This window comes from Anguilla anguilla, chromosome 7 (genome assembly GCF_013347855.1).
Source record: "Anguilla anguilla isolate fAngAng1 chromosome 7, fAngAng1.pri, whole genome shotgun sequence".
Taxonomy (NCBI): Eukaryota; Metazoa; Chordata; class Actinopteri; order Anguilliformes; family Anguillidae; genus Anguilla; species Anguilla anguilla.
Genome location: NC_049207.1, coordinates 54,365,519 through 54,390,646, shown reverse-complemented (window position 1 = coordinate 54,390,646; position 25,128 = coordinate 54,365,519). Strand labels below are relative to the sequence as shown.

Here is a 25,128-nt window from a genome sequence, read left to right as displayed (position 1 = left end):
CCCTTGGTGGGCGGGGCCCGGCAATTCGGGGTTCTCCGGGTTGGGTAGGATGCCCTCGGGTCCAGGAGCCTCCTCGGTGGGCTCCTCTTCCTCGTTTTTAATGCCCATGTTGGGCCCCCCGGGAATCACGGGGCCCAGGCCGTTAATTATGATCTGAAATTCCAAAAGGAAGGAGAGCCATTGGGCAGGAACAGCATGCATTCTGCGTACACAACATTTCTTCTGTTAAATTATTCTGTGACTTAACTGGAAACGCCTAATAACTGTAATCATTTATTAATTGGCTTTCAGTTCACCCTTAATTCAGTCTAGCCTTATTACCCTGTTTTAAAAATTACGTTTTCCAGGTATCTATAGGAAGACAAAATTTAATAAATTTTTATATTTTTACTCACAGTTGGCTGATTTCCTTCCTCCGAACTTGACCCTCCCTGAAAGAAAATTATTGATGTGTCATAGCAATTTGTATTCTGGTATCCACAAATGATTTCATTATGACTTAATAAAATTTCTATAATGCTGAAGTTGGAGGTCCCAGGAGGCCACTTACTGCTTGTGTTTGCTGAATTACGATGCTGAAAAGCTGTGGAGGAACACACGCAAATGAGTGGCTGGATTCAGTCCGAGGCACAGAAACTGATAGCGAGTGACGTCCATTTTGTGGCATTTCAGTATAATTACCTGCGTCTGTATGTCAGTTTCTGCTAACGGGCCTGTTTGAGGTGTCGTGGGAAAGAATGTCTGTCCAGTCTGTAAGCACAACATTTCATCAGTTACACTTTAGCTGCTTTAGATCTGTTATAGATGCGTGGTGCTCAATACCCTCAAACAAGGTAATGAAATCCGATCTGTAAGAACAAGTCACATTTTATTTGTTTTCAAAAAAGTGTAGTCGTTAATTTTTGAGGCCAATGGCAAACTTACCACTCCATACTGCTGTGGAATGAATGATGGTAATGGCATAAAATTCAAACCTGGGAATACCTGTTAAAGGACATGAAAAAGGGACATGATTCTTAACATTTAAAGTCACTGGATGATCAAAGAGAACATAACGAAATAGAATTAAAACTGCGTTTTGAAAGAAAGAAAGAAAGAAAGGGAAATTACCTGCGTCTGTCTGTCTGGAGGGAGAAACTGGAGTTGCGGTGTATTCAGAAGGAATGGAAAATTTTCATATAAAGCAGTCAGAGGATCGAAGTTGAAGAACTGGAAAGGATTCAGTGAAAATAATGAGATTTGAGAGAAAAGGTAAAAAAAAAAAACATTTAATTACATTTGTGTACAGGTTGTTAAAAAGGAGGATTTCTTCAGTGGAGATTCAGCTCAGTGGTGAATACCTGCGGAGACATTTCCATTGGTAACTGGTAAACTGTGGGATCCTGGGCAAAACGTGGAAACAACAGTGATTGGCCGGCTGGTTTTTCAGGCGGAGCCTTTGTCCTTGCCTGAGCGGAGAGAATAGTGACATTTCAATTATTACCCTACTGTACTGGTTCACAAAATCATAGAAATATACAGCGGGCGTAGCTATGGTGATGAATTATGTTAGTAACTAATCATTGGACTCACTTTGCTTTTGTAAGGGGTACTTACTAACAAAATACTCCCTACTTTGCCCATTAAGGAGGTACTTACCGGCCTTGCGACAGCATTTCCAAGAAGACACATGATTAAAGCCATCGGCCTCATGGCATTCCACGCTACCTAATAAGGGAAAAATGAATCATTTTATTTTAGCACAATAAACATACAACATATTGCGTTAAATTACATATTCATTTTTCACCAAAAAGTTCTGAAATCAGGTTGTCACCTGTGTTGTAGCCTTTAGCCTCATAGCAACGGCTGCTGTGCAGAGCAGGAGTCAGAGCCGCAGTGTCGTTCTGAGTTTCTCTTGCGGGTTGCACCATTCCTGTCAGAATTTAAACTGCGTCCCTCCGGAAAAAAAAAAAAAGACCAATCACGTGAGCGTTGAGGAAATGTCTCACGTCTGTCAAAAGCTTACAGCTTTTCATTAGCAGGTTTTCGCTCCATGTGTCATGGCTGCTCATCCAGACACATTCACGTGTCATCATACTACACTACGTGTCATTATGCTAAGCTTTTCACGCTTTGAAGTTCCCAAAAATTCATCTTATTCCTTTGTGTATATATGGCACCACTTTTCTTGTATGTTTGTGTTTATCTTCATTTGCCCTTCTCTCCAGTGGTACAGTAGCTGAAGTATTTCCAGAAGCTAATGAAAAGTAAAATTTTTCCAGAAAAAAAAAAAGAAAAAGGATAAAGCCTGCGCTACTGACTTAAAGGAAAGTGATTTGTATGTTGTGAAGGTGTTTACAGAGCGATCTCCTTGTCAAGCGCTCTGCTTCCCCACCCAAGACAGGCCCACTGTGCAAACACTACAATTTCAGGTCTTTAAATCTCAGACACTCAGCCTGGAAGGCTAATCCTATGTGCAGCAAATTCTTTGTAGAGTGAAAAAAAAAAAAACTTCACATCTCATTTGTCGGTGGATCTATATGGAGACAGACAAATTGCACAAAATTCTGTAACTGTAGTAGTATGTTGTGATCCAGGAGCAGTGATGTAATTGCATTACATCTCAGCTTATCTCCCATCCCAGTATGTACAAGGATAACATGTTTTAGTGGAATTGAGAGCAGCTTTGAAATTAGCTCTGTTTCTAGCATGTGCACCTGGGGAGCCGGATACCTTAGGAACTCAATAAAGCAGCTCTATTGCTAACCCCACAGTTACTGACTCCCACCACTTCGAAAACAACTGTTGAGGTCATGGAGGGTCAGAGGCCTAGGTTCAACCGTAACAGCACACCAGACATTACGATGCAGTTAGCAGACAGCGTTAGCTTCAGTGGATTTAAAACAGATGAGTTTCAGTTTAACTCCTCAACCTCAGCTGGACCATAGCTGACATGAAGTTTTCCATTTTTTTCACATTTTGCTGAATTGGGGGAAATCTTCTTTGCTCAGTTAATTTGCGAGACACCATTTCTCCCCCGCTGACCTTATAGACAGTTTTAGAATCCAAAACTGTTTGGTGCGTAAACGTTTGGTACGCAACGTATATTCTTTTCATGACTTGGATCTGTACTCCGCAATTTTTGCAATCAAACAATTCACATGTGGTTTGGGTGCAGATTCTGAGATTTTATTAAAGGGTATTTTTTTGGTTTCATCGTGTAAAAATTACAGCGCATTTCGTACACAGTCCCTCAATTTCAGGGCAACATAATGTTTGGGACATAATATAATGCAAATGAAAGTTGCTGCTACTGTCAGCAGTTACATCATCAACAAAGATGAGTGAGCCAGTACCTGTGGCAGCCACACATGCCCGAACCATTACACCCCCACCACCATGTTTCACAGATGAGGGAGGGGTAGGGGGGTGCTTTGGATCTTGGGCTGTTCTTTTTGGCCTCCATATTTTGTTCTTTGCTCTCTTAGCTCTTGCCATCACTCTGATAGAAGGTCTCATCCGTCCACAAGACCTTTTTCCAGAACTCTGTTGGCTCTTATATGGTGCCATGGGGGACTTTGTATAAAAAAGTGCCATAATTTCTACAGGGTGAAACCAAAATTTGTTTAAAAGAAAACCTTTAATAAAATTTTAGAATGTGCACTTTGACCACATGTGCATTGTTTGATTACAAATCTAAAATTGTGGATTACAGACCCAAATCAAGAAATAATATGTCTTTGTTCTTCATTTGCTCTTCCTGTCCCCAGTTCGGAAAAGTGTAACTTTGTGTTACTATATTTACAGTACTGAAATGTGTGTTAATACAGGGGGAAATTCTGTCCCAACTGCAGTGGGGCAGTGTGGGCCTCCGTGAAGCCAAGCTAATTAACTGACATGCTCAATAATGTAAAGTTTCTCCTCAATGTCTTGTCTTATATTTTTCCCCACATGACAAACATCAATCATAAATGAAAGAAATCTATGACATACTATATATGAAAAGATGACCAAATATATTTATATTAAGCATATCAGTCAAGAATGAGCTCTGAGATCTCAAAATTGTTTAATCACAACTTGTCAGGAGTATATTAACAGTTTAATTTATATAAGAAACATTATTACAATAATGCAATTGTAATCACTATCATGTTATTACTATTAGCAAACTGAGATTATTAGTATTCACAAGATATTTATGAAACCCATTCTAATAATCATAACATTATATTTATGAAGTGTTTATTTATTTTATTTTTTTCATTTGCAGAGTACCCAAAGAACAGTACAGATTACAAGGACCACACAATTTATGAAACACCATGGAAACATCATGAAACCAAAAACAGAAACACCATAAAATCAAGGCTTAAAGCTAATTTTTAAGGATATTTTCACACGCATGTTTTCAGCATTCTGGGAACACTGAACTGTCCAAAAACATGTTGCAGTGGGGTCTGGCAGAAGGCATTCATTACCTCCCCACTGCCAGTGTTAGGCGCTGTCTCTGAGATTACAACCTCTCTGCTCAGCCCCTTCCTGGTCTGCATTAATCCAATAATGTATCTGTGCGAGTGCAGTCCAAATCAGACGTGTAATCACCAAGCAGAAGCGTGTGTCATGCTAGATTCTGCCTGTGTCCTCTACCTGCCTATCCTGACGAAGAGCGTAGAGCGTGTGACTCAAGTGGTCTGGTGTTTTTTTATTTATATTTTATGTAAGCAATAAAAAACATAACGGGTCTCAGATTGAGACGAGAAAGAGAGAGAAAGTGTGCGTGTGTGTGTGTGTGTGTGTGTGTGTGCGTGAGAGAGAGAGAGAGAGAGAGAGAGAGAGAGAGAGATTATCTTCATTTCACATACAAAACTACACACAAAACACGGTGATTGATACCAATATGTCCACAGGAAATTAAATGGATCTTTGTCACATTTCATATGTTCATGACATATATTTTTCTAACACCCTGGGGTGAAAACATGATGCAGTTAAAAATACAACTCTGCTTATTTTATTCATTATTCATTTATTCATTAATCTTAATCTCTGATTAATATTCATATAACTACCCTTAAGTACCTTACAACAGCATTGCTACACTGTTATGTACATGTGACATTTTTCAGACTCAGTTGTTTCTTTCTTTATTTATTTATTTAGACTGAAGGCAACACATGCTGAATGCTATTTATGTTTCAGCGTTGCAGACTCATTAACAATGTCAGCATCAGGTGCTTGGGCTATCAATATATATTAATATAAGCCTGAAAATGAGACGACTCAACAAAACAAAAACAAAAAATCGTATCTTCATATGTCTCCTCGTCCGCGGGATGGAGTTGTAGGGGCCGCCGTGGTGCTGGTTACTAGTGGCGGTAGTATCTCCGGTAACGGAACTGGCAAAATCTCTGGAAATGGAAACGGTGGCGGTAGCGGAACTGGAACGGGCTGGGGAATAAACCTTGGGAAGTACATCCAGGGCACCGCAAAATATTGGGGCGCGGGCCTCGAAATGTAGAATGTTGAAAGCCGGAGGACCCGCCCTCTCTGCAGAACAGAAACGAAGATTAAATTATAAACGTCGTATAATCAGTAGTTTCTTAAAATACTACTGTGCTGAGACAAAAAGCCTAGGCCAAAAATACAAAATTGAGGTATAGTGATTGCAACTAAATTCTTGTACCTAACATTTTACTTTTTTCAACAAAGAGCATTCTTGATGCTAGCAATTCCAGGGATTCATCTCATCTATTGTAAATGTTGAATTGAAAAGACAAGACTCTCCCCAGTTTTTTTTTTTTTTTTTTTTTTTGAATCTTCAATTTCCATGATTTTCCAGGGTACACTGCTTACTCACCTCTTCACTGTCAGAGTGTCTCCGACGTTGGCGGCCTGGAAGCTAACGGTGACAGAAACAGACGTAATTAATTTATATATCACTGCTTGGAAAGTAAATGACATAAATATTTTATAATGATCTAACGCTAGTTAGCTATCTTATATATTGTGTTATGATCCTGGACTACGACTAAGATATAATATTGTCTACTACCATCCACACATTCTGTAACCGTGACCTTTCTGTCTTTTTTCAGCTATAATCATAGTGCTATTTTACACACACATATTAATGACACACAAATTTTTTTTTACATATGTGTGAAAATGCCTCTGCTGTTGGTGTAATACTCACAACTCCAGGAAAACTCATCCCAAGTATTAAGAGGAAAAGAGCACTGGTCCTCATTCTGCCAGTAGTTTCATAACCCCTAAAAAAATCAGTCCAAGGTAAAGTGTGACTGCTCCTGCTCCATGGATTTTCAAGAATACTACGCTCACCATGGCCTTCTTGAATAAGATGTTGAGTGCTTTTTAGGTTTTTTTAAATTACATAATCTCACAAATGGGAGTAAATTCCTGGTAATTTGAATCATTTGTATTAATCAATAAATAATTTTGAAGATTAAAGGATTTCAAAGGCAATGCTCTCCATAGATCATAACACAAATACCATGTAATTCCTTGTAATCTAACTACACCAAATTATGGAACAGTATATTATAAATCAGAAAGTTTAGAGTACGCAGTTTAGTTTCCACGCAGTTCATCACAGTTCAAATAAACAGCAATTCCTTACCTCCGGTGTCTTCTAGGCAACAGTCCTGTTTTGATTGTACAAAAAAAAAATCCTAACAGATGATTATTTTTACTTTGGGGTAATCTGAACTACAGTTTTTGTATTTTTACGATTAAATAATTTATGGAGTAAGTTTTGGCATCTTAATGCTGAGCTGAAGAAAGTTTTCCTTCAGGTACGATTCCAGTCCCTGGTTGAAGTAGCTTGTACACAGAGTACTTGAACAAGAGCTGACAAGCCTCTGCCTCCAACGTTGATACCAGCTGTAGGAACAGTGGGGATTTACTCACACAGAAGATGTAACAGCCGAATAATTAGACATCTCCCTCTGTCTTGCAGGTGCAGTGTTAACACCAGGTATGTTTTCCTGCCTGTTAATGTGGCTTTATCAGTGTGTGGAGTATATCCCTTTTGGTCACTTTTGAGCATACGTCTGGTGTGGCAGACAGTTTAAGAGGCATGTGACTTGTGACATCAAATCACAGCATTAATCTAGCTGAGTGCTTTCATCAGCATGTGTTTGCATGTTTGTTTATTTGTTTGCTACTGTTCCTTCACATGTTCCATGATATACATAGAACATGTGCTATGTAAAGGGCTGCATCGACCTTCTCTTCCCTCAATATCAAATGTTTATCCAGTTAAACACTAGACTACTGTACACTGCCGCCACAGCAACATGAAAAATAATTCACATTTAATAATTATAAATAACATTTTGTTTTTTGGTGTGATGCATGAAGAGATTAAGCCCAAAGCCCAGTTAAAGTGTTAGAAGTGTGTTCACATTTACAGTGTGGAAATGTCACCACTTCAGCAGGAAGCAAACTATTATGTGAGTGACTTTTGGCTTCATCAGAATTCTAGTGTTTTATTGTAAAATATATATGATCCCTCTTGTGGATTTATATATCAGTTATATCAATTTCAGTAATTAGCAGGAGGAACAGACAGGAGTGTCACTGGGTCAAGGTTTAGCACGTGCCAGGGAACTGCATTCCGTCGCCTAAAAGGTAATAAGGTGATGGGACAGAGGTACGGCAGTTTAAAAAAATCCTGGTTACATAACCTCCTTCCCGGACAGCGGTGAGGAAGAGTGCCGCGTGTGCTGATGGTTGGTCGGCCCTTCCAGACTCAAAGCGGTGCGAGGCTTTATTGCAGTGTCATGTCTGTGTGACCGTGAGTGATGTGTCAGGCCTGTGGTGAAAGAGCTGCCCTCCTCAATGGCCAGCGCAGCCATTGTGCTTATTGTCTAGAACTTCAGAACCCATAATCCACCACAAGGATCAGATCGGTTAATTACACCAATCAGCGATGAGAAACCCGTGCAAAGCATTTGTCTCTGCTGCTGTCTCATTGTGAAATCTTTCTTTGTGCTATTTAAAGAAAAACTACATCAGCATTCTCCTTACACATAATGACCTTACACGTGTAACCTTTAGAGAAAAAAGCTTTTCAGATATTGAGGGATTCGGCCAATAGATGCACAACTACCTAAAATGTATTAAACACAGCAGTGTTATGTACATACATAGTTATGCTATGGTAAGTATGAATAAGCATTATTGTTGGATGAATGAATAAGTATTATTATTGTATGAGCTTTCATTATGAATAGCAAGCTAGTTACTGAAATGTTTAATAAATATGAAATTCATATATTTTAAAAGTTATTTTCAAAATTCTTTGTATTTTCATTGATGTGCTTTGTACTTAAATCATTGCTTAATAGTATGCCATTGACATCATTAATATTAAATATTTTTAACACTTACAGAAATACATTTTCAATTTTGTTTTCTTACAACACAAATTTTATCTCAAAAAATTATATTTGCTATATACAGTACTTTTTAAAAAAAAAGTTGTTTTATGAATTATACTGTATATGTATAATTAGAAGGCTTAATTATGTACAAATTTAAACTCTTTTAGATACTATAGTTATTGTATTTCAATTTTTTTTCTAATTTCTGTTCAGTGTGAATACTATTTGAAAGTATCTGTATGAATGCTTACTGTAAATATAAATGGATCAATCTCTTATTTCAAAATTTTATCTCAAAATAAGGGTTTTTAGATTGACTTAATTCAATATATTTCTAAAATAACTATTAGGTATATAGTATATAGATATATAGTGGCTATATAGAGTTTAACCTGTACATCTGCAGTGACATTCACAGTAAGATGCATGATTGCTATCAGCCTATACCTGTAATACCATCAGCAATGCAGAGACTCTTGACTTAGGGCTACTGGGTGGCTCATTCAGTTAAGGCACCATGCTGTGGTGCATGGACTAGTTCCACAGCACTAAAGGATGGTTTAACAAGACCAGGTCAAAACCTGGCTGGACCAGCCGACCAATGGTGTGACTGCATAACTCGGCCGACCAATGGTGTAAATTCATCACTCACTCAGTCACTCAGTCACAGACATTCACGTTTGTAGGGCTGGCCCCGCTGTTGCAGTCCAGCCAAAAATGACAGCAGTATATGATTGATTTTGAAAAAGCTTTTATTATACCCCATTTCAAACAGTATTCAAATTTAAAGGTTCGGTCCATAAGGCTCAGTACTCAGCACAAGCAGATATCATCCTGCTTCAGCCATTGGATAGAAATAATAATCCAATAAACACTTTTTGTGAAAGACAGATAGATACAACACTACAAGCTCACTATTTATCCTATGTCTTATTTTACTTCATCTTTTTACTATTTTACCCAACTAAACCCCAGTCTTTGTGTTTCCTAACAGAGATGTAAATATGCAGGACATATTGTACATATGGTAGAACATGTTGAGGCTGTTAGCTGTGGTGGTGGGGATGAGGGTGGTGAGCAGTAACATATTGTAGAGAAGCTGTTAGCCAGTGGTGGTGGGAGTGAGGGCGGTGAGCAGTAACAGGGTCAGCAGCAGTTCATCTTGGCCCGCTCCGAAGGGCGAAGTCCCAAGGGCCGGGTTCACCGAGGAAGGTATTTGGAAGGGGATAAATCTATTTATGTAATCCTACGAGGAAAAAAAGAAACAAAAAAAAAAAAAACACCAAAGAAAAAGCAAATGTATTTACTATTCTTTGTTTACATGCCTGTTATATTGACATATAGCATTAAGACAGACTTTCAGTTCTACAGGAAGGACAGGATACTCTTGGAAAAAGAGATATTCATCTCAGTGGGACTCTCCTGGGGGGTATTCCACGAAGCTGGCTATCTGAGTAAGCCTGTAAGGGTAAGGGGTAAGGGTTTTACTCAGTGCATAAGCCAGCCTTACTCAGTTAGCCAGCTTCGTGGAATACTCCTAATTGTGGATTATAAAACTTGTTCAGCACAATTGTATATTTCCCTGTGTTTGTTAAGCAGCCCTGCATTGCACTGACCTCATTGCTGCTGGAGCGTTTGGCACGTTCGGGAGACAGCTGTGAGAACGACACACATCAAACTCTGGATATTAATGTCAGAACACAGCACCGTACAACACTGACTGTGCATTAGCCCAATGCATTTTATCACACGTAGGTTACACTGGTGTTGAAGAGACTGTTTTCCTTTTTCGATTCCCTGGCTTTTGATTAGCTGCTGCAATACATATTTTTTTGCAGTAGCTATAGTAACAGAACAGAAGAAAAAAAAATGGAGAGAAAATGGAAAGGATATTGTTTTCGCTTACCGGAGCAGATGCGCAGAGTCCAAAAAGACACAGCAGGATGATTGTCCCCTTCATGATTTAAAGCTTTCCCTTCTGTTAAAATGATGGAAATTGAATAAAGAAGTTGAGTACATGAAACTGCTTTTCCCCCTCTTATGGTTCCTCAATAAACACCTCAGAAAATTAATTTGCTCCTGAAAATTAATTTGTGCCAACTGGAAAAATAATTTACTAATTGGGTCGCATTAGCGTGCTCCCAAAGTTTTCAGTTCAGGAGCGCTCGTCCTCCTTGGAAAGGACGTTGGTGCAGATCCCTGCAAAGACACACATTTTAATAACCAAGAGTTTTTTGCTTTTACCTGAAGTGATAGAGCAGCACAGGACAAATCAGCCAAAGGTAGATTTTGAATTTGAATCCAATGCGAGGGCCTTTTAAAGCATTTCTGATGAAAAAGGCAGCCAATCAGCTCTCACGACTGAAACACAATCCTTAAGACTTAATGGCATTATTTCTGTTTTGTAACCGAATCAGTTTGTCATAGCCACCACAAAAGAATGATACATTACTTTCACAATGCAGTGTTTCTCTGGATTTATGCATGTTTTGTGTACCTTCCTTCTGGAAGTGATGAATTTGTGAAATTCCTCTGCTTATTATGCAAGATGGATTAAGAGTATCATGGAAGATTTCAAAATAGACAAAAAGCTAACAACATCCTTTTCAATAGAGAATTTTGTATCGCAAGATAATATATTCACCAAATTTATTCAGATGTCTATATTTTCAATGCAATCTATAACTATTCTATCATAATTTGAAAGTGTAAATTGATGTATCGTAGTCAAAACGAAAGGATCACTTCGGCCAATGAAGCAATCAGACACTGCCCATAGGTTAAGATAAAGGCTCTGGCAAGGCTGTGACATCATTTGTTTGCTGATGCCAAATTTCATTCTAACTTACAACACCGCTCCATATTTGTCTAGATTAAACAAAAGAAGGATTTCAATTTTTGTAAGTTTTCTGATTGTGTATAACAGATAAAACTTGAAATAGATACTGTACTTGGAAAGTATTCAAGCCTATTTGTCTCATTCATACTATTGACTGTTTAGCAGAAAACCCATCCAGGGTGTATTCCTGCCTCTCACCAAATGCATGCTGGGATACGCTGGAATAGATAATGGATGGATGGATGGATAGATAGTACCTTTTATGCATTGTATTGTGATACATTGATAATCATAAACATTAAAAAGTATATTATTGATCATACTGACAGGTTTTGACAGTATATAATATACAGGATGCACCATTCAGTACCATACTGTACTAACTGTATAGCATCTGATTTTATTACAAATGATCACAAATCTCAAAAATTAAGACCAGGCTACTGCGTAGCTTCTGTAATATAACATATCTCATTTTCAACCTAAATCCCAGTTAAGAATGTAATTCCACAGCAGTTTGTTTGCTTCTTAAAAACACAGATCCGAGTGTTTTTTATCAGTTAATTCCCAGCATTTAAAACTCTCTTGCAGTATGACTCAAGTATCCCAGTGCTGGTGAGGAGCTTCCAAAAGACATGTTTGTGTTGTGAAATATTTCACATTTTGGGTTGTCAAGCATTTAATTATGTCAATGGTTGCCACATACAAATATTGAGTGGTTGCAACATGTGTAACATATGTAATGTTTTGTAAAGTGCATTTGTTCATTTGTCATAATTTTTTTTTGGACTTTTGATACATAGTTTTTTTATCATTTTGGACATTTGCGGCATTGTGTGGAATAAGACCGTATGGATGGTGTATGATATTCTGCGTGTAAGTCATAATTTTACAGAAATTCATGTTTATGGTCCTTTATAACAGCTTCTTTCTTTGTGCTCCCTCTGACAATCTGTTGCAGTCCCCAGTCACTTTTCATCTGCCATGTGTTCCAGTTGTTTACACACACAGATAATCAGTTTCACAACGGCCTGCTATGTACAGGAGGCTGTTGGTCAGTAGGAGACAGGTCTGAAGGTAGCTGAAATATTTTGACGGCTATGTACGGTAGACTAAGCAACTGTGTTACTCTGAAAATTACACCCTTTCATAACTATGTTTATCGTTCAGGAGATTCCTGTCTGCTACGTTACATTACTGCTATTTAAAGATGCCCTTTCAGGCCATTGCAACTCATGCAATTTTACATTTTATGCATCTGATTATATGCTGAAGCAATTCCAAACAAGGTTACACTGGCAATGCCCCCCAGGGAATGACCTCAGGACTGGTCCGAGGAGAAAACCAGCGGAGGACACAGTCCTAGCCGAAGGAGCAGGCGCATCCATGGTGATGCGTGGTCATAAATGTGTGGTCAGACATTGCTGCAGCGGTGACTATGTGAGGTCATGGGCAGGTGGGAGCTGGGTGGAGACCGGCCTAGGGACAGGCAAAAGGTTTATATATATACGGTGAGCATTTTAGTCCTGACTCTGAGACTGCAAGGAGCGGTGGTATAGCAGCCAAAAATATAAATATGGATATATTTTATAAGATATGAAGGTGCAAATATAATTTTCAAAATAGATAGCTGATGACATTTAAACTATTTGTAGATAATTTTATAGGTATGGAATTTTTTTTGTGTGAAATAATGCAATGATGTCACTATTATTATCATCATAAAATGTTTTGAATCATACTAAAACCTGCATAATTGCTCTAATAAAATGCATAATCTTGGTTTTTGCCTGCAGGGATTTATACATTTGTTCATTTCTCTTTGCCACTAGATGGAGGTATAGTCTGGATCTTGTGGGACAGGATGGCTGTAATTTTTCAATTAACCTCATCCAGAATTAAAACTAAAAACAAGCCTCCGGTTATATATTTCCATTACATTTGAAGGTGTACACATACATAATATGCATCTACATTATGAAATTTTAGTGCAATGATGCTAATTAGCTCCGAACACCTATCAGTAACCCCATTATCCAGCAGGGGGCAGCTGTGAGCTCAGACCAAACATAGAGGGCACAAGATAGGCCACAGAGATGGACACACATTGTTCAGTCATTTTGAGATATACAGCAATGTTTTAGTTACAGTAGCTGCATTGTCCACAGTGCCCATGAAAGACCATGTCTGGGTGTAGCACTACTTTTGATATCAAATAATCTTTCCCTCTACTCACACATCCATCATTCGAGTCAAAAAAAGAAGAAGATACTAAAAGACACATAAGGGTCATCATTTATTTTTTTTGATATCCACAAAGTGAGTATATTTCAAACTTCAAAAGATCATTTATCAAGGGCAGTTCACACCTTTCTTGTTATTCAACATAAAACTTTATTGCGTCCTTCAAAAATGTGCAAATGCACCACAATGTCATGTGTGTTTTTTTCTTGTACAAAAAGAACAAGCATTTCTCCAACAACATTGGGTTTAAAGAGATTATATTATTATTAAGGTTAAAATGAAGTCTTCATGCTGTTATTTCAGCTTCTGTGAAGGAGGAATACATCTCTCTGGCAAGCCTTCACATATTCTTCTGTGCTGTGAAGTTGTTTCAAAGGTACTTCCTATTATTTAGAGAGAGAGAAAAAAAATTTGGAATAGTTATGATGTCATGATGTAGTTTCATTTGTATTGCATCTTTGCCCTGTATTCATTGTGAATCACCTTGATAATAAACATTTCCGTTTACCATTTTCTCTTCCACTGCAATGTGTTTTCACAAAGCAATATGTAACAAAGCAATATGTAATAGAAAAGCTATGCAGTTGTCTCAACATTTTGAGTGACAGAGGAACAACGCATTTATATTTTAAAAAAGCTGTAAAGATGTAGAAAGAGTTGTGAACAAAGATAACAATCTCCACATTTAACGGGAAGCCCTCACCGTCAAAACTGCTGGAGGCTTAATCCATTTTAAGCAGTCTTGGAACAGGTTGCAGTTCAGTAGGAGCTGGGGTAGGGGCTATCTCCGAGGGGTCCTACAAGGAGGGAGTGAACAAAATGAAAACATCCCTACTTTTCCCTATGAAATTAGCCGTTAATCATCTGGAAAACAAAGCAAAACTGACATAAATTATGGTAATTTAAAGTCATGCCAGAAGTAAAATAAAGCCGTACCTCATTTCGTGCCCGTGCGCAGGCCCTCCCAGGAAACCTGAGAGGAAGTGCTCGCTGAAAATAGGTTAATGTGGGTATTAATATCCAGTAAAAGCAAACAAACGCAAAATGGAGTGCATTAACCCTTTAAGGAGTGAGGTCACAAATACGTGATTAGAATGCTCTTAACTGAACATTCAAATGCTGACGTCACAATCGCTGCTGGTATTTGAAGGCAGTCGAGTTCTAGAACACTGAATGAGAATTTTGAAAAAAAAAAAACACAATGCACAAAAAAACCTACTCTTCAAAGACATAAGCAAGTGAAGCGGTCACCACGTACCCTGTACCTCCTTATTGGCCCAGTCTCCGCAGGCCCAGGCTGCTGGTTGCCATTCCAAGGTCTGCCAGTCGTTTCCTGAGGAGCGACGTATGGAGGAGAGTCAATCGACGAGCAACGGGAGCGTCTGACACCGTTTCAGACCGGTGCTAAAACATTTGATCGTGCTGAGGAAAGTTTTGCGCTGCCCATCCATTTGGGATGGCAACATCCATGATTTCCAAATGGAAGAAAGCTGACAGGGTGCTCATTTAGGAGATTTTGTGGTGCTGAATCACTGCTGACTAGGAGTGTGGGAAACCTCACCATGACCTGCTGTTGAATGGGATTCACTCCTTGTGGAGTTCCCATGGGATTTTGCGGTTGCACACCCATGTAGTAAGGCTGTCCCTGTCAATCAGAGGGTTGGAAGGAGCCATTAGATTTCAGGTTTTACGATTAACTAAAAAGAGAATGCCGAATAAGAAAAGCATCTTTGCTCCTACCATCCCTTGCTGCTGGCCAGGACGCACTCCTTGCTGAACTCCAAAGTTATTTGGTGGCACAGATCCCTGGCAATTAAAAGATTGTAAGAGGTCATTATGCATATTCCTTTAAAATAGCATCATAATTTTTTTTTTCTTTAGAGCGCAAATTAATAAATTAATTTAAACAAAATTCAACTTAGAGAAATGGATCGGACGAGAAGGCGTTCTCCTTTAACAGCTTTGATAACTCTTTTAAAGAGTCATGTTTTACTTATTATGTTTTATTATTAATTTTTACCCCATTAGCAGGGAAACCAGGCTGTCTGGGGAACTGCTGCTGCTGCGGGTACCCCAGTTGGGGGTACCCCAGTTGCGGGTACCCCATCTGAGGGTACCCCAACTGAGGGTACCCAAACCTCGGGACAAAGGGGGACTGCAGGTATGTGGGGACCCCAGGAAAGACCTGCAAGGAGAATGTACAGTTTTTTTTTTGTTGTTTTTTAATTTTTTTTAAACAAAATAAAAAACAAAGTGTGACAGCTCGGATACGGAGGGAACACACTTGCAAATGCAATGCTTAACAAATGCAATGCTTAAACTTAAGACAGATATGGACTTAAGTCTAAAGAGTGCTTACCTGGGCAAACGGGGGCTGTGCAATCACACCCCCACCTGCGATCAGAGGGTTGATTCCGCCTACCGCTAGCCCGGGGTTAACTCCACCCAGGATTAGCCCGGGGTTCAGACCAGCCACCAGTCCGCCATTCAAGCCAGTGATCAGTGCTAATTTCTGACGGGAAGACAAGAAGACGGTCTTTAGGTCGTCTTTCTGTCACAGTCATGATTGCCATTTATTCAGCTTTGAGTTCCCTTGATGGGATCTGCAGTAACGTGGGCATGACAACGCATATGCTGTGATCAAACTCTTTCTTACCCTATCAGCATTGACCTAGGGATACAGGCACAAAGACAAAGTTGTATGCATCAGTTATTTTGTAATAACTCTTTCCGTATGTTAGTTCACATATTGCTTGGATGCTTTGGGCTTATACAGAGCGCATACTCACATGGAGAATGGTCGCAGCTAAGAAGATGAAGATGATGCACTTCATGATACAGTCTGACTGATGAAGACACAACATTGCAATGATAAAGATGTCAGCACTGCTTCCTTCATTTGCTAACTCTGATTCAGTCCCAATAAATTCCACAAAAATCATAATGTAAAGTTATAAATGAATCCATAATTGAATATAAAAAATCGAAATGCATGTCCAGTAAAGGCTGTTACCTTATTTCCAGTCTTTGCTGAAGTCCAGAATGGAGATATGTTGCGGACTGTGATACGATCACACCTTTTTATACAGTTGGCATTTTACTGTTGATGATTGACCAATACGTGCAGCTGTGGATCCAGACAAAGGCGTCTTTCAGAAGAAATCCCATTTGTCTCATTGGTAATTCCTCAAATTACCCCCTCTGCGCCTCTCCCCATCAGGGCAAGTAAATACGGTTAAGTAAATATGGTCATTGTATATGTGTGATGTGCTGTCGATGCAGGATGACAGAGTAAATTTGGGGCCATTGTGCACCTGACATCTCAGTGAGATTCGAGGCTTTGGTGCGAGTGACACGTCTGATGAGATCACTAGACCTCCTGTGACCCGCGTTCCGCAGAGCGAGTCGTCCATCGTTCAGAAGGTCAACAGCATTGTCTAGCCCACACAATGCCTCCCGAACGCGGGCATGTTCGGTGGGTGGGGCCCAATACTGAGGTATTCCCCCTGTTGTTGTAAGAGTGAGCGTGTACATTCACGGCGTGAGATCTGCGCGTGAATCGACTGAGGAATCTCGGCTACTTCCTGTGATGCGATCACCTCAGGATGTACCCACTTTTCCTCAGCCATTCACGCGTGGTTTTATGTCTGCCGGGGCATCTGGATATGCAGTGATTAGTGCAGAGATAAATAGCCCTTTTGGTGCCTGGAGGAATGCGTAATTATACGGTCTACGGTGGTTCGGGTTAGTGAAGTCAGAGAAAGGCTTCTGGTTCATAAGTTAATTATACACGTCTGCTAATGACCTCATTATTCCAGCCTCGGCACAGACATAACACACTTAATTGCCGAGATGTGGACAGTTAACTGCAAAACACCGGTTCAGTAGCTCAGTGATAGTATTACACACTCCATGTATAGTATATAGCTTCCTTGCACTATACGCAAAACCCTGTAAAATGCTAAAAGAAAATAGTGTACCAGGGACTTTTTTCATTCTCTTAAGAAATTTAAGGGAAACATGTTTAGAATACATGCCAAGTGATTATATGTGATTAACTGAGTGTCTTTGACACTATGCATTTGAATTACTAGTTTATTTCAGTGTGGAATCCAATAGATTTTCTATTTGTTACAGGATGTTCAAAATAAACTGCTGGTTGCATTCAGTGAACTCCATCCATTATCCATCCATTCATTATCTAACCTATTTATTCCTGGTCACGATCATGTGGGGGGACTGGAGCCTATCCCAGCATGCACTGGGTGACAGGTGGAACATGCCCTAGCCAGGTCGGCAATCATTCGCAGGACACACACACCATTCATTCACACACTCATACAGTATCTATGGCTCTCCAAGTAGCCTAGAGTAACCACACAGATATAGGGAGAACACACAAACTCCATGCAGGAAGGCCCAGGCCAGATTCTAACCCAGGACCTTCTTACTGTGAGGCAATAGTGCTATCTACTGTACCTCTGTGCTAATCTAATCAACACATCAAGTTCAAGTTAACATTATCCAGATTTCAGTGATTTAGAAAGGAATGCACCCAGCTATAAAGTTGTATTCAGGTTCCTGAGGCATGTGGCTATGGAACGAGCAAGCATTGAAGTAACAAACTAGTGTAATCATTGAGCTGAAAATGACAAACGTGGATGGTCACTAGCTGCTGATGCAACCCGATGTGAGCTTCCCCAGGTGTCTGGTGTTGGATTCTAGCCCCACCTGCTGGACATAAACAGCCAAGGATATGTGCAAACGAAATGTGGTCTGAGCGTAGCTTCCGAAGAAAGACATCACAGTCCACTCATTTGACACTCGCTATTGAAGAAACACAGACTATACTTATAATAAAACTGCAGCCTCCAGGTTCATCCAAGGCCGTGCGAGTGTATTTACATCAGCTATCTAATGTAGGTGTCAAAATGTCTCATAAGCATTGGCATAGTGTATTGCTCCCTGAATCAACAACTCAAGAGTACCTACACACTACTGAATACACACACACACACACACATATGCACACTCAGACATATGGGGAAACCTGCTGACACTTTGATGGCCTACTTTTTACCTCTAATGAGAAAAACAACTTGTGTGGATTCAGAAACTTCTGTGATAATGAGAAAACGGTCAGACAAGAGTTATTATTACCACTTTTATTGGTATGCCAGATGCCCATTTCCATGTCCATGAGTCACGCTTACTTATTACTTTATTACTAATTGCCATATTACTTTCATATTACATCAATATAGTCTTTCAGAGTAACTTTACATAGATTTGCCATCTGTACCACAAGGAAAGTAAACATTCTATAAACAATTGCAATGGACTGCAGAGGTAAAGGAATGGATTATTTTAAGGAATAATTGAAGTGTGATTGCATTGCGTCTCAGATTGTTTACTGAGAAATGTACTATAAAATGGATCTTAGAGTTTATTAAAACTTTCACTGCATCCACGTCTGTTGCCTTTGGACATACGCTGAAAAATATTGTATCAGTCCGCTTTCCACCCACGGCTCTGCCGCAGAGCCTACACAAACCACAGGGAAGCTGTCAAACGCTGCGGAAGAAAACATCTGTGAAATTTGAACTTCGGATTTAGAATGAGAGAGAGGGCTGCTGTTCTGAGCCTTTACCAAGAGATTTTTCAAGAAAATCTGTAGTTTTTGGCCAAAGAATGAACTAAAACTAAGAAGAAGAGTATAGTCAAGCCGCCCTTTTCGCTTACATGATTTTAAATAAACAATAACATTGCGTAAGAACAAGAAGTTTCGTATGCTCAGGATGAATATGAAATCACATCTTTTAGGTAACGTGAGTTCACAAAGCGCGAGGTCTCTGGGTACCCCGCAGTCTTGCGTTAGCTGTGTACGGCTGGGCCTTCTGTGACAGCCACATCCTACCGAGACGAAACCTCAGCCGTCCCGCCAGCATTCCACAGCTCGTCCTCGGGGATAAATTGCAGGATGTGAACGCCGCTCGCTTTGTAATTATCCCGGAAAGGCCCACATATTCCTTGATTTCGCCCAAATTTTTGCAATCAAGTCTTGGCCAAACGAGTTGGGAAAGGAAGGTTCCAACGTTTCATCGGCTTCCTCTTTTGAGCGCAGTCTTAGAATAAAGCGGGGAAAGGACTTCCGCAGAAATAGGGAGAGGCGCTGTGCGGTCTCGTCTAATTGTGCGAAAGAAATAAATCTCAGGGAACTGACAGAAGCGAGAGGCCGGAACATGAAATGTCAAAGGAAGTCAGTCGAGTGGACCAAATATGGTTTTCCGAGAAGCGGTATACAAGACGAAAATGTGTGTGTGTGTGTGTGTGTGTGTGTGTTATCTTTCGAAGGACATTTTCTGAAAAAAAGAACACAAGAAACATATGATCATTACCGTTTCACTCTTCCATAATTACATTAGATTAATTACACGGATTGCATATGGTGCATTTAAAAAGTTGCACTTTTATAGATACAGTCATTGTCCCTAATTTTGTTCAAGGCCATGACAGTACCCGGATTAAAATATCCCAGGGTCAATATCAGTTCTACAATGCCTCACACCACTTTCTCTTCAAATGCGACAAAAAAGACAAGAAAGTATAAGTTAATCAAAGTTGTGTGTGCATTTTCTGACAGGAGGCTATACTTTGTGGGTGGTGTGAGGTTTGAGAATGATGTGGTGGCATTGGTAGCGGTGTATACTATTTTACATGAAGCAGAGGCAGGGTGTATGCAAGTGTGTAAATTTGGAAAGCTAAACATTAACATTTTTTGAAAAGTTTCAATTACATGTATGTGGCAGCAATCATTTTCAAACCGCGTATGTTTCTTTTAAATTATACCTGATGACAGGAGGAAGTGTAGGCGTCGTACGCGAAGGTAGCATAAGAACAGGGCCGCAAGACAAACATAGTATAAAAGCTTGTGACCGTGTTCTCCTCTTACAGTACATAACTTTACTTTGGTTAAATAGGAGTCACCTCAACAGCATTTTGAAATACGTATTCAGACATAGAAGTATTTTATAAGCCAAAGAAACTAATTCCGCAAAGGTAAGAGTGTTCTTGAATACTCAGCGTGTTGGGTGACATGATTTATAACTGCAGATATGTATAGAGTGCTTTCCAAACAAATTGTGTGTGTAAACAATAGCACTTGTATTGTTTATGCATTAATTTTGATCATTAGCTGAATGACATTAGCTGAATATTTTACACAGGCATAACACGTCATTATGATTAAAATTGATTTTATTTATATGCATAATGCTTTGGTCTTTTTTTTAACTAAATGGTTTTCTTACTGAAGTTAATGTATTGGGATTTTCTGAATATTCATGTCTACCTGTACATATGGTAGAAGTTATGGAATTATGCAGTAATGTTCCTTTGGGAAAGTTAAGTACTCAAGCCGTTAGTGGTGATGAGATGCAAGACCTTTGTACTAATTCCAAAAAGCATGTTTTGGTGGTTTTAAGCTGCATACAAATATTCTCAGTCATTCTCAGTTTTTGTATTTTAGCATTCTAGATTGAGCTTGATTGTAACTTCACACAGGTGTCCAGAGTGTCGTTTTTATTAATATGTGCTTTTACAAGTATGTCCCAAATATATCAGTTAAATCACAAAGACAACTTAAATGTTCAACAGAAAATATTTATTTTATTTTATACTATTTATTTATTCATTCATTTATCAATTTATTTTATTTTTTGCAGGGTTGGGCACCATTATGAAGTCTGCTGTTTTATTCATTTGCAGTTTGGCTCTATGCACTGCTTGGCCTGTAAGTAGTGCATATATGACATGTTTTCCTTTGCTTTTAATAAAACTATATACTGGAAATAAAAACAAAACATGCTAATGCTACTATTGCTATTAGACTCAACACGAACAAGCTTTTGTGACGTTCAGTTTTTGTCTTGTGAAAAGTGTCTTACTTTGTTTTTCTAGACTTACCGGAGTAAGCGACAGTTGGAAAGTTCAGAGGAAACTCAGGTATTTAGTCATTAAGAATCTAGAGTGACCTCCCATGACTGTGTGTGTGTGTGCGTGTGTGTGTATGTGTGTGAGAGAGAGAGTATGTGTATCTGTGTGAATGTCAGAATAATCCATTATTATATGAGTGAAATTTACACATGTATGCAGACCCTGTATGAAGGCAGTGTGGTAATATGAAATATAGTTCTAAAGTTGTATTGATCTTTTGTAGGCTTACTAGAGCAAGTAGCAATTACTGGAAACTGAGCTATGTAGTCTTACGCATGCATGCACACACACACACACCCACACAAGAAAAACACATTTTCAGCTTTATTTCTCAATTGCTTTTGGCCTACTGTATCATATCTTTAATATCATATCTCCTTTAATACAGAATACTGCAGAAGGCAGCCATATTAGCACAGCAGAAGCCAATCTGCCAAGTGGATCATCTGATGTCAGTAACCACGGAAACTTTATGAATGGGAGCCCCGGAGATAGTCAACAACCCAGTATTGTAACTGTCAGTTTAACCGACTTGGAACACAATACAACAGCGGCCGTGATCAATGTCATCACCAGTGAGGAAGAGCTCAGTGGTTCAGCTAAACATCATGACAAAGAACTGAATCTGAACAATAGTACAACAAGCCATGGGAGCAATCAGATGTCAGTGTTTAGTGATGAGGATTTGCAAAGTGATGGCCCTGTGGTCACCCACAACTTGGCCTCTGTCACTGAGACAGGAAAAATAAATGAATCTGACTCAAGTTCTCGCAGTGAGACAGGAAGTAGCAGTGAATCTGACTCAAGTTCCAGCAGTGAAACAGGAAGTAGCAGTGAATCTGACTCAAGTTCCAGCAGTGAAACAGGAAATAGCAGTGAATCTGACTCAAGTTCTAGCAGTAATACAGGAAACAGAAGTGAATCTGACTCAAGTTCTAGCAGTGAAATAGGAAATAGCAGTGAATCTGACTCAAGTTCTAGCAGTGAAACAGGAAGTAGTAGTGAATCTGACTCAAGTTCCAGCAGTGAAACAGGAAGTAGAAGTGAATCTGACTCAAGTTCCAGCAGTGAAACAGGAAGTAGCAGTGAATCTGACTCAAGTTCCAGCAGTGAAACAGGAAGTAGCAGTGAATCTGACTCAAGTTCTCACAGTGAGACAGGAAATGACAGTGAATCTGACTCAAGTTCTAGCAGCAAAACAGGAAAAAGCAGTGAATCTGACTCCAGTTCTAGCATGAGTGAAAGCTGTGAATCTGATATAAGTTTGACTACTGAGACAGGCAAAAAGATTGAGTCAGACGAAAGTGATGACTCTTGTTCAGGCAGTGAGACGGACCAAAGCACAGCCGTAAGTTCTGACACCGAGGAGGGCACCAGCAGTGAATCGAGTCGTCGCTCAACCATTAGGAAAAAAGTCCCGGAAGCTTCTCTAAAGCCTTCTGTTGAGCCTGACACCCCAAGAAGAACGGCAGACAGCAGCAGTGACTCCTATTCTGTCTCTAGCAGTGAAGAGGGGGAAAACAGTGACTCCGCACTCCAGTTTAAGAGTGCTTTGAGAAGCCCACACTTTGTTTGGGTCAGTGTGGGCAGTGAAGTCCAAAACAATCCCAGCTCAGCGCTAAACTTAAGCAGCCATGGAAACAGCAGTGAAGATACTCAAAAGGTGGATTCACGCTCCAGTGCTAGCTCTAGCAGTGAATACAGTGCTAGCAGTGAAGACGCCTCTGGTGATGGTGATGAAGAGGATCGTAACAGTGATTCTGACTCGAGCTCGAGCAGTGAAGAAGACAGTAAAGGAAGCTTAAAAGACTCCAGTCCTAGCGCTGCTCCCGCTACCCAGGAGAATAACGACATCGGCGAAAACCGCGATGCTATCAGCGTGATTCAGCTAAGCAGTGCGTTAACCTCTAGCTCCAGCAGTGAAGGCCAGCTCAGCGAGTCCACCTCGAACTCCATCTCTTTGCCAAACCCCAGCGCGGAGTTCGCCGCTGGCTTTCTCATTACCTTAAGCAGCGAGTCCAGCTCTAGCAGCGAGGAAAGCCAGGACTCTGCCTCCAGTGCACCGAGTCCAAGTCCGCGCTCCATGCCCGACTCCAGCAGCGAAGAGAGTAAAAGCAGCGAGCCGAGCCCCGTCATCGCAAACACGGTGAGTCTGACCACCGAGCTCGGGTCCAGCTCCAGCAGCGCGGCTAGTTCAAGCGCGGAGTCTGGAAGCAAAGAGACAGACGGACACAAGCTCAGCTCCGGAACCGAAGCACGCCTAAGCAGCGATCGCGAATCTAGCCATAGCAGTAGCACCAAAGAGGCTAACAGCAACAGTGACTCCGGTTCTCGTTCCGAGGACAGCCAAACCAGCGTCTCGTTTTCCAGTTCCACCAGTAAGGAAGTGAAGCACAATGTGCCAAACTCCAGCTCTAGCTCTAGCGATGGCGGTAAAGACACCCAGTCCGGCGGTGAGGGGGGCAAACAGAACAAGGAGGAACACGCTAGGGCTGTGTCCAGTTATTCACTTGACACAGCCAGCGTCAGAACCTTTCTGAGACAGCTGAACCTGGATAAGGTGTTAAAGCTAAAACCCTTCCTGCCTGTGCTAATTACCCAGCGCAAACCTACAGGCCATCGGATGCTAACCAGCAGCAGCAGCAGTGAGAGCCTTAGCAGTAGCCAGAGTACGGACAACAGCGAGGAAAGCAAAAAATGAGATTAACAAAAATATCTGTGAGCTTGCTTGTCTCATTCTTGTAGATCAGTGTTATCTAAGTGCACGAGCACGTTGGAGCCAAGCCTTGAAACTTTAATGAAGGACAGTGAGTAAATAGGGTGGAAATGTTTATGTATTGATTATAAACCACAAATACCTCTGTAACAAAATTGCCCAACAGTATATAGCATTTAATGCTTGTATTCAGTCCAGGTGCTGGGCTGTTTGTTTGTAACTGTGAATAAGTATGTTATACCCATTTAAATTACTCTGTTCATAGTGTTGTGTAAGTATTAAAATTGTGCACTTTGTTGAATTTGTTACCTATAATTAAAATGTAATCAAGTTGAACACCTGACACATGATGGTATTCTCATGGTGTTTGGAATGTGCAATCTCTTATATGACAATACCTCAATACCAAAACCAACTGTGCATTTTAAATGTAGGCTACAGACAGTTCAAGTTTCATTTCTGTGACATAGCTAATGCACACATGTCCAATGTATAATACAGATATGAATAAACTTACTTTTGTTACTTTTTACCGTCAATATTTGTACCTGCACGATAATATATCTTGTTAATTTTGTATTAATGGAGATTCTTTGAAAGTAATTGGTTGTAAGAAATGGCTGCCTACCAACATTAGCTTATGAATCCCATCTGGGACTAAGGCTTGTATTCAAACAACATTTATCAATGACTGGCAAATAAATTCAAGAATGACTCTCCAGTGCATCCCTTTTTTCAATAATTTGCTGAGCATGAACTCCTTCAAGTCTCTCTGAAGAATACAAATGGATATTTGCATACCATTTTGAGCAAAAATGTAGGACAAATGTTAATTGAATCCAGGCCTTATTGTTCTTGTATATACTCCACTGTACCAATGTGGTACTTCTACCATTTGAACACTTTGGGGCCGCAAAAACATTTTTTGTATTGGGCCACCAATA

The 25,128-nt window shown here is 39.9% G+C and overlaps 1 protein-coding gene across 1 annotated transcript; it reads right to left on the bottom strand.

The window, feature by feature from the left end:
• Positions 1-13,506: 13,506 nt before the first annotated feature.
• scpp9 (secretory calcium-binding phosphoprotein 9) lies at positions 13,507-23,619 on the bottom strand. Its single transcript, XM_035426847.1, has 9 exons — positions 23,473-23,619; positions 15,833-15,985; positions 15,494-15,658; positions 15,214-15,279; positions 15,035-15,118; positions 14,732-14,806; positions 14,410-14,463; positions 14,177-14,270; positions 13,507-13,856 (listed from the first exon to the last, which is right to left on the bottom strand). The coding sequence occupies exons 1-8, from the start codon at positions 23,602-23,604 to the stop codon at positions 14,196-14,198; spliced, it is 804 nt and encodes a 267-aa protein (XP_035282738.1). The 5' UTR covers positions 23,605-23,619; the 3' UTR covers positions 13,507-13,856; positions 14,177-14,195.
• Between the last annotated feature and the right edge of the window lie 1,509 nt (positions 23,620-25,128).

Excerpts from the sequence above, each read along its gene's own strand:
- scpp9 (XM_035426847.1), bottom strand. The coding sequence starts at position 23,604 with ATGACGGGGCTCGGCTCGCTGCTTTTACTCTCTTCGCTGCTGGAGTCG. Across the intron at positions 14,807-15,034 it reads CCATTCAACAGCAGGTCATG|GAAACGACTGGCAGACCTTG; the intron begins GTGAGGTTTCCC and ends GTCGCTCCTCAG. Across the intron at positions 14,464-14,731 it reads GGCCAATAAGGAGGTACAGG|CGAGCACTTCCTCTCAGGTT; the intron begins GTACGTGGTGAC and ends ACCTATTTTCAG.